The sequence below is a fragment of the Botryllus schlosseri genome, chromosome 9, assembly GCF_051294905.1.
Source record: "Botryllus schlosseri isolate E-star chromosome 9, Bs_hap1, whole genome shotgun sequence".
Lineage (NCBI taxonomy): Eukaryota > Metazoa > Chordata > Ascidiacea > Stolidobranchia > Styelidae > Botryllus > Botryllus schlosseri.
Genome location: NC_137244.1, coordinates 6390491 through 6401288, shown reverse-complemented (window position 1 = coordinate 6401288; position 10798 = coordinate 6390491). Strand labels below are relative to the sequence as shown.

Here is a 10798-nt window from a genome sequence, read left to right as displayed (position 1 = left end):
CACGTTGGGGACCACCGGTCTAAATTATTGTAACATTCCTTGTCCGGATGCTGTAGCGCAGTCTACTTATTAAATTGACGGATATGAAGAAGACGAATCAGAGGGATGATTTTGGATCCCTTTTGAATTTCAGTGGTACGTTTCGTATAATACGTCAAATTAGGAGGTGATAGGTCGGGCATTATAAATGATAATTTGGGATTTCTTGCGGTACTTTTGCAACTTACACGCTGAAGAAGTAGCAGACTTTTCACTTAGCGTTATGATTGGCAAAAGTCATCACTCCTTCCTCGACTCCGATGTCAAATTGCCAATAGGGCATTTAAATACAATAACATTCCGCACGTTGTCGCGACTACCACGAGACAATAATAGCCTATCCTTTTGAATTTACGGAAGTATAGGTGGGAAAATAGTTTCGATTGTCGTCAACAGATTTACTTGTCTATTTTTCTTGTAGACAAGACAACTTTAATTGCATTTAGGATATTTACCAAAACCACATTTTCCATCTCAATCCCATGAAACGAAAATTTGTTTCCCGTCACTCCGATGACAGAATTCAATACTGTATACCGCTCTGTGGTTGACAAAACCCAAATGGCAAAAGACATCTGCCTTCATAACTTTTCACTGGAACCCGGCATGAAAAGCATGTATTTTAGGAGAGCGGCTTCCTAAAATCTAAGCGCTGCTGGTGTTAATGTTGATTAAAACTCATATACCAATAAATAACGAGTCATGTAACCATTTCAGACATGCGTCAATATGTGTTTTCAATTTTCCATTTGCAGATTAACAGAATATATATCGTATATAGTGCACAGTGCGTACACAGACTCATATGTCGTCCTGTCGTGTATTTTCGCTTGAGGAAGTCATGACATTACAAACTTGGCCTAAACACACTACATAGGCCTACTGTTGTTAGAGATATACAATGTCCAGATCCCAAGTCCCTTCTGCGCCTGCTGATGAGGACATATTCCATACCGAATACATTAAGTCATTGCACTGTTATAAAAATATCCTTCTATCTTCAAATACTTTTTTCGCCGCAGGCAATCCAGCACAAATTCCTCGCGGACAATAGGCACCTGAATAGAAATTTTGATTATTTGTCGCAATTGGTAATAACGGCTGGACGGTATATATCTGAGATAAATTTCTGAGTAAGGCCGACATACTGATCACTCACTAATCGCTATTGCGACATCACAATCAAACTGTTCAGTATCACACCAGGAAACTTGCCATTACTGTATCATTAACTTTCAGCTATTAATTCATCTGACGTTGATGAACAACCACTATAATTTACGTAGAAATATAGCAACAAAGGATATGCATACGTGTGCCCTTTTGGCGGATCGCACAATCAGAGAATTGGTTTCGTGGTCATTCCACGAGCTGACGAGCAGTGTGTTGCGAAAACTTTTTTCGGTATACCATTCCGGATGATGCTTATATGGGCTTACAATCACGTAGTATTCTGTCAAACAAAGTTCCTTTATAATAACGATTTGAAACGCTGTATATGTACGATAAAAGGCACTATTTACCGGGTCGTCCACCGTGTCTGGCTATCAGGTCAGCCATCGATTCCTTTTTGTTGCCGTAGACTTTCGTTCGAAGAGATTCCGAAAGCAGAATGGTTTTGCAGCCGAAAACACTGAAGAAGACGTGAATATAAACCGATGTAACCGAAAAATCTCCTATTTTTTGTCATTAATATACCATAATGAAATGCGTGGTATATGTGGTAAGTAGACTATACGGGGCAGCTAGAACCATCAGAATCCGATATTGCATGGTGCCAACGCCGTGTATATCATAAGTGCGGTATGCATTTGCACAGTGATACCCTTAGAATTAGATAAGCTAATATACTGACATGGAGATGCGGTTTTGTCAACTGAGAAGAACTCAACTAGGAGATAATGTGTCTTCTATGCCAGCAAAACTGCTCTAGAAATTAAGCATCTATTGTTAAGATGTCACAGTCATACATCTATCGTAGGACTGCATTCAAAACAAATGGCTGTTTGGAACACGTTGTTTAAAACATGTTTTAAACAGTGTTTTAAACAAATGCCTTTAAAAATAAACCAAAATTGAGTTTTTTTTCAAGTTGTATAATTATGCCGTAATTGTGTAAACTCTTTCCAAAAAACATGTTGTGTAAGCCTACGGACGATTACCACCCGACATATAGCCACCTACACGATATGCGATGGTTGGAGCCCTCGAAATAGTCGGTTCAATAGCTTTAGTAGGCTACGTAGATATAGAATTATAGATCATTGGTACGGAAGTAATGTTCTGATAATGATTATCGCCGACCGTAAAAATGCTGCATGACGATTTAGTCCTTCCTGGTTAAGAAAATTTAGGTCCGTATGTAAGGGGTTCGAACGGAAGCCTAATTCGTCAAAGGAGCTATATTTACCCTATATTTTCAATTGTCAATGGCAATCCACTCTGACGTCACAATTGAATATTTGTGACGTCATGGATTGAGACAAAAACAAACAATAGAAAACATGTTTGTTTTAAATTGATTTTTGTTTTAAATGCAACCCTAAGTGAAACCGTATTCTTACTTCGTCTGCGAGTTTTCCTTTTGCCTCTTAGCTCGCTTTTTCATGATCTAGGAAAAAGAACGATAAAGCTACATTATCATTGCGAGGATACTTGACAGTGCATTCATAGTTTACAGTTTCAAATTTCTTCAGCCGTTTCCAAATTTGTTTCGGCATGAAATGCTGGTGATGGGACTCCTTGTGAACTCCCTTCGGAACGGGCATTTCAGCCGCCAAAGACGAATGAAGAGAGGCTATTCTTCCGTAGTTGTAAGGACTGAAACAAAAAAAAAGGACAAATAGACTATTATTATCGCCGCGACTAGAGCAATTGACTGTGGTATTTGTTACTTTGCAATTGTTTTCCCAAAGCTCAAAATGTCCTTCCATTCATTCGCACATTCATCAATCATTGTCGTGCATTTATTCCGATGTCCGAATATACCACGATAGGTTGTTTTGATATCTTCGACGCCTTCCAATGCTTCTTCGAAAGAATCGAGCTCCACGCTGTTGGGACCTTCGCTGTGACGATTGCAAAACAAGCCGTTAGTATATTTACTTTGTTAAGTATATTTAGGCTTACTGATACACCCCGAAAACATTAACGATCGCCCATATGGAATATGTGCAGTGTGCACCTCTTCAAGAATGTGTCTCATATGGAAGCATTGAAATTATCGCAGACAGCAGAACGGATTGCTTATTTCGTAAATTCTAAGTATATTCATATTTATGATTCATAGGGTTTTTCAAATTGTTGCGGCTCTTAGCTGAAATTGTTTGGTTGACTAAATAAACGTCGCACTCTAGAGTTGGCTCAATTTCAACGAGTATAACAGTGAAGCTATTAGAGTTGGAAAATTGTTGGAAAATGTTTACTGGCTAACCCATGAAATTGTCAAGTTGTCTATAAAACCTATTCAAAATAAATATGTTATTCAAGTTATTCGAGTTTTCCGTTAATATAATTCTAGGATTACCCACATCGAATTTTTTCAAATCCAATAGCTTCACTTTTACTCGTTGGAATTGGGTCAAATTTGTTCTCCAAAATTTTTAGCTAATATTATAGCTAGCAGCCGATTTGAAAAAAAGAGGTAATTTCGAACAATCCTGATGATTATATTCTATTGTGGCGCACGTATCGCGAATGCAGTGACCTATGCTACGCCAGATTATGTCGGCGTAGTTGTAATATGCCGTTCAGTGGTTTTCACTAATGCTCTTGCCATCGAATGATTTGACCATAAATACTGACAACTGGCACACCGATACTTACAGTAGAAGATAGAGTGCGTTGTCAAGCTCTCGCAAAGTGAGCATTCTGCAATCTTCCCTCACGACTTTTGCTAGAGCTGTCTGAGCGGCATTCCATGACAGATCGAGATGGTTGTTTTCAACAATGTATGCCGATACGCCTTCAGATGAGTCTGAGTACAGAACGCCCTTTTCTGGAAGCATACATATTCGCAATAAGCAAGCAACCAAATATGTGGGTGATGTGGACTTCGGAGGAACACATGATTGGGATAGGATGGTGCAGAAATGTATTAGTCAAGCGTGCACCTCCTTTAGCGCACAATATATAATAAAATATAAAAATAGCGAGACGCTTTGAAGTACATAGCCGCAATCTAAAATTGAATGATATTTTCATATTTAAATAAACACGAATATTTCCGGATCGCTAAGAACAAGGTATGTACAATGCAATAAGTCCATATATGTATTAGTTTCGCTGCATTTGAAAGCAGGGAGGCTCATAGACAACGACGCCCCCACCAGAAGCCGAAAAAACAACAAAGAAGAAGAGATGGATATCATAACCTGGGGCAATGTTCCCTCTAAGCTGCGCACGTGCGCAAATGCGCAGTGCTGACACGGTCTTTGCGCACAGAATTTCTAAGTTGCGCACAAAAATCATCATCATCATCATTGGTTTATTAGCAATTTTATCAGTTCAATACACCACAAAAATGCGATACAATGAATAGACAGGAAGATATCGAAGTGACTTGGATTTGTCTATGGAATCAGACACCCACCTTGGCCTAGGCGATGTAAATAGGAGGCATGCACACTGAATGAAAGTAAAGAAGACAGTATAGAAAAAGAAAGCGACAAGAATAGGGCGGCATGTCATGGGAAGCGAGATCGATAGGTCAGTCGTGGTCCGGTAATCTTGAGGATGGACTGTATTTATTTAATGGTAATTGCTTGTATTTCGACTTGAATGTGGACATGCTCGTCGACTGTCTGATGGCAGGCGGGATACTGTTCCACACATCAGGTCGGGCATATTTGATAGAGCGATGATCTTTTCGGTCGATCATATGAAATTTGGACGACGTGGACGCGCGTGTGTTGTACTTTTGCGCTTTTGATTCCGAGGTAAAGAAGTCATTGAAATATTCGGGGCAACGACCGCAGTGGAACTGATACATAAACTTGGCGATTTCTAGTTTCCGCATATCTTCTATGTTTAGGACGCCGAATTTCTTCAGCAGCGACTTGTTGGATGGGCAACCAGGCAACCAGGCTCTAGCTATGATTCGGAGTACTTTATGCTGTAGTTTTTGCAGTGGCTTGAGTGCAGTTTTAGTGGCAGCCCCCCAACAAAGGATGCCATAATGGAACTTCGATTGGATTAAGATTAAGAGTATCAGAAGAACCCATGATGGCATGAAGCGCCTAAGGCTGTAGAACAGGCAGCACTTCGGTGATAATTTAGTGTCTAGGGACTGAATATGACTCTTCCAGGACATGTTCGAGTCAATTAAAACCCCGAGATATTTGGCATTATCTGTGTTGGAAATGGGCTGACGGACTGTCAGCAATTGTGATTTCGAAGCGTTTATGCAAAGGTTGTTCTGGGCCGTCCACTCATGGACTTTAGGCATTTGGTCACTAGTCAGGGCATCCAGCTCTGCCGTCGAAGATGCGGAAGAAAGGAGGTGAGTCATCAGCGAACAGTGTGGTGTTCAATGAGGAGGTTTCAAAAATGTCGTTGACATATAAGGTGTGAAGAGGTCCGGTCCAAGTACTGAGCCTTGGGGTACACCACAGGTCACCAGCTGAGGAGAGGACAAGGTGAAAAATTTTAGTCGTTACGCACTGTTGTCCAAGGATCTGTGCAGCAAGTTGGTGAGTGCCCGAAGACTAGTCAAAAATTAGAGGGAACATTGATCAGCGGTACGAAATATCACAGCAGAGGATATATACGTATACGGGTCACAGTGTACAATTATACTCTGTTTAGTGGGATTTATGAAGAACATATTAGTAACAGGTAGCTTTGTTATGACTGGTCACAGATTCGAGTGCTAGCATCCGAATTGAGTATTAATTGTAATGACTATACAAGAGTGATGATAATCGATTTCTTTGAATACTAAAATTATAAGCCCATTTCCACTAAATAATAGTTAGGAGTCAAGAACGGGTCGGTTTTATACGATAATGCCATAGTTCAGACCTCGTTGCAACATGATCAATGATCATTTACGAAAAACAAAAAGTCATTAGAAAATTGACTGACCGGCTGTTCGTGTGCTGTAAATGATGTTGAACTACGTAGACTGTTTTATTGTACGCATACAGCACGTATGAGTAGAATTCCTATTACTACCATTTCACTTCCTTCCGTCGGTCATTATAGACACTGGGTACGAGAAAAATACTGCACCTGACCCTTTAAAAACTAGAATTCACCCGAAATTTAATTGGAAACTTGAATGTAATATTGGAAACTCCATTAAGCGATACCTTTTAGATACCAGATAATAACACGTGGTTGAAGCGAAATTAGCGAAGTCCTGTTAAAGGTCACTATATTGATTGTGATTGCTCGGATGTCCTCTAAAAGAAATGTGACTTTACTATTTGCTATATACTCTATTTATAATCCCAATATGATAGCTTAAATGAATTTTGTTTAAAAGTCTCAGTATAGCTTTCGCAAGTCAGTAGACAGAAACGCAAAGAATGGAATATATAGCTAGAGCCGAAATACTTTCTACTATATAGCTGGGACCTGCGACAATTTAACTAATCTTGTTTACAATTTCAGCTATACCTTTATTCAATTTTGTTCTGCACGATTTGATGCTCTCGTTGGAAAATATGATGTCTTCCATGATTTCTCGTCTTGATTTTTTAATTGGACTGTATGATATTTTCACTTCCACGACCGGTTTTCCTTGAAAGCTCTAAATCGCAAGACTCCATTAATCCTTCAGAACGTTATTGCGTGGCAAATATGTGTATCACCTCCAGGTCTCCTTCGGGAGGTATGATTGTGAGCGGAAAATGTTTCTTGACGCCGCCAGGTATAGAATGCATGAAGTACTCTATCGTCGTTAAAGATGATTTCTGGAACGAAGTTAACGCCGGTAATGTCATGTTAGGAGCTATTTGCGGTCGCAAATACGAGGCGAATACCGTCATTATGGTGCAACTATACCAATAGGAAGAATATCACAGCAATGCACAGAGGAGATTTAGCGCTTGAATAGCATAATGTAAGAGAGATAGAGATAGTTTTTATTGAGCAAAAAATTGCGTTCAAAATAAAATACATGTAGCAGCGATACGGTCCTTAGGGACCATCTAGTCAGCTGCATCGTTGGAGTAAAATATCGTATTTTAATATAGTCTCGCGTCAGCAATAAATTAAAAACAGGTAGAACAGTGGTAAGTTGGAACAACAACAGAGTAACAGGCAACAATAATAACGAAGTAAACGAAAGAATGAAAAGCAATGAAAACAAAAAATAAATAGAAGATGGATAAATGTACAGAGTTGTCAGTTCAAATTATCGAAAAAAAAAAACAATTTGGCAACGTAAGATTATCGAATCCAATATACGGCAATTACAATGCAAATCTAACTAACTTCAATATGTCAAGAGTAAATGAGATTTAAATTCGCGACAAGAGGCCGAAAAAGACATTTCCTTCATGGCTGAAGGAATGTCATTCCATATTTTTGGTCCATGATATATGTAATAAATAATAACGGCTAATATACCAGAATCCCGGTAAGCAGAATACGCTATAATGGAAAACCGGTGATATCCACAAAAAATAGGCGATTTACCAAACGGCTCCAACCTCCACGACTATACAATCGTATGCGGATGATTGTAAGTTTCATTACGTTGCATAATGCTAATAGTTACGCCGATTTATGATATACATATATATTATACTTACTTGTAAGTGTGTCATTAGCAGGGAATCCACATCGAAGGTAAAATTTGATAGGCACGTTAGCTCAATACTAACGTCCGTCACTCTTGTCGTTTCACTGTGAATTTATATCACATATATTTCCAAATGATTCCGTATAAACTTCTAAGGATCCTATATACCATAATCCGTTTATAACTATTTTGCAAATACGAGTATAATCCAAGATAAGACTAGTGGTAATCAGGTAATGAATATAAAAGTAGTATCAAAAACTATTAGGGTTACCGCAAGAGAATAGGTAGAAGCATGTCAGTTTCGAAGTCTTCTTCTTCACTAAGCCAGTAAAATGCGTCGCTTCCGAGAGATTCGGAGAGCTAAATCGGTAAAGAACTAATTTTCAACTCAACAACTCAGCTAATATCGGTTTGTCAGATATTCTGTCAATAAGATAGGTCGCATAATAGTTATACCTGTGTCAATAGCACAGGCATATATTGCCCTATTGTCAGTGCTGATAGCGGTACAGAATGCTTCTTATTGAGATTATCCTGGGCCGCTTTGAATTTTGTCACCAATTCTTCAGCGTCCTCTTGTCCGGTGTTAGTTTCACCATCCGTGAATAGGACGATGCAGTCAAGAGAGTCCTCGCATGGATTGCTAAAAAATAATTACTGTGAGCTATGAGCATATTATACAGAACTTCGTCAGCCCCCCCCCCAAAGCTTTGGTCGCGGCCTGCACTAGGGGGATAAACCAAATGTCTGGAGGCACCCCGAATCCCCTTTTACACTGAGCGTTTCAACCACTATACTCGAATGCTCGACTTTTATTGATATGTTACGCTTGTTACTATTTGTTGTCTATAGTTTCGCCAAACGCGAAAAATATCAAATTCATTTTTTAATTTTATCAATAGTGTTGGTAATCGCATATCGTAATATTTATTTGTTTGGGTTGGGTATAATACGGTCAACAGTTTCCAATTGTAAGTGGTCTGTAGCTATATAAGCCTTCTGCTTCGACTTGATCAGGTTTGTTAAGGTATTTGGAAGTGTTTTTTCAACAGCCCTACCTTACATGACTCACGTATTACTCACTTCGCTAAAACTTCTACGGCAGTCATCAATCCACTCTCGAGGTTGGTGTTCTGTTTTGTAGCGAGATACTTCACAATCGATCGAGCGTTTTGCTGATAAATATAAAGAAAATGGCGCATTTCATCTGGTCATGTCAAAGTCACTGATATTCTTCCTTTTCAGAATTTCTGAGCAGTGAGCACCATAGGGCTCTATTGTGAATTCATGTAGATATCAAGGTTATCAACTGCGTTAAAGTGGATGTGTGCGACTTCGAAAGCTGGTTCAACACTTACTTTTGCTGTTTCGTTCATTTTTGTCATAGGAAATTCAATTTCCGCGTCATCTGAGAAGCTGACGATAGCTAGGGAATCGTGTCGAGAAACATTTTGTATGACAAGTTCAATGAACACCTGCGAATCAAACGAAATACTTGAATACACTCGTATGTTTAGCAATGTTCAATTTCTTATACAATATAATGCGTTGTCTAGTTTAGGGGCACACAACCACCTCTCTGAGTGACTCGATAGCAAAGCATCGTCTCTAAAATTCACCTTTACTCTGTCTAGAAGAGAGCCAGCTCTGTCGTCCGCTTCCACAGCCATGCTCGAGCTAACATCGATTACCAGAACGTACCGGAACGATGCCTCAGACCGCGATAACATTTCCGGAACTCCAAGTTCCATCACAGTCAACATGGTAGGATCACCCAACAGATCCACCTTTGAATGCACAGATATCACATATTAATGGTGGGGATCATAAAGTTAGCTTGTCCTATAGAGAATCCTAACTGTCTGTAAATTGTGACGCATTATGTAAGATAAGACTTCTGTGAGGATTATCCCGACTCATCTGTTGACACTTTTCAGCGAAGTAGGTTGCCAAGGTTAATATTTTGTAACATTTTATATAGACTCAGGAATTCGAAGATGTGAAGACGCGAGTAGTTATATTTTCTAGTATGAGTTTTGGGGTTGGCGGCAATAGTTCCCTTATGTTTTTGCTTGCGACCCACTTTATTCTTTTGAAATTTTATGCAACCCCTCACGGAAAATACGATAAGCAGCGCGAAATGAAAACTACTCTACAGTTAAAAGGTTTGTTGCCACGAGCCATATGACAATAATCATTTTCCAGAAAACACGATCCGAGACCAGCACGCATATGCATTATATATTATTTTCACATTTTCGCTATATGTGATGTATCTAAATTCAATGTTCAATAGTTCAATTGTGGCGTATTGCTTGCGGTATTTGTCTACACTCTGCGACCGCCAAATCTGTTACCTGGCCATCAGTTTAGGAAGTACTGCCATAGTGTACACTGTTCAGGTGTATGTTGATGAGCATACTTTAGTCACGAAAAACTGCATGAAATATTATTACTTACCTTTCCATTTATGACTTGGCAGAAATACTTGGTGTGCAGTAAATTCTCATGTCTTTTAGACCCTGTCGTTTTTGTTTTAGCAACTTCGCGACGCGACATAGTTGACAAAAGCTATACTGGCTACTATATGGGTAGGCCCGTCCTTTGAGTGTATACTACTTGGTAATTCCTCATTTCCAGTACTTTTATACGACTGTTACCCGTTGTTTATTGGGACGGAATAGTGATCAATACCAGGGTATTTGTTTTGACGCAGATATAAATTACCCCGGCTCCGCCCCCGTAAACCTCATTACAAGATATTGACAATCGAATCCGGGAACGCGATAGCGCTAATTTCAGTCAGCGCCGAAGATGACACGAATCTCTAAAACCGAAGCCCTTATGGAAACGAATCAATTTTCACATCGTAATATGGAACACATGTGAGATTGTTTGTGCGTTGCCGGGCTGAACAAGAGACTGCGTCAAGATTCTTTCACAGCGATTGTCAGATGCTAACGAGGTTTATTTGTGAGCGCAACCCACTCGGCAATGTTCTTTGAT

At 39.4% G+C, this 10798-nt stretch overlaps 1 protein-coding gene across 1 annotated transcript; it reads right to left on the bottom strand.

Annotated features, from left to right (window-relative positions):
- Window positions 1-759: 759 nt before the first annotated feature.
- Window positions 760-10488, bottom strand: LOC145446664 (uncharacterized). Its single transcript, XM_080325015.1, has 16 exons — window positions 10253-10488; window positions 9412-9579; window positions 9151-9267; window positions 8876-8967; window positions 8249-8435; window positions 8064-8152; window positions 7800-7893; window positions 6855-6956; window positions 6661-6793; window positions 3865-4036; window positions 2934-3107; window positions 2718-2859; window positions 2604-2650; window positions 1563-1672; window positions 1353-1492; window positions 760-1097 (listed from the first exon to the last, which is right to left on the bottom strand). The coding sequence occupies exons 1-16, from the start codon at window positions 10349-10351 to the stop codon at window positions 1002-1004; spliced, it is 1962 nt and encodes a 653-aa protein (XP_080181141.1). The 5' UTR covers window positions 10352-10488; the 3' UTR covers window positions 760-1001.
- Window positions 10489-10798: the final 310 nt, after the last annotated feature.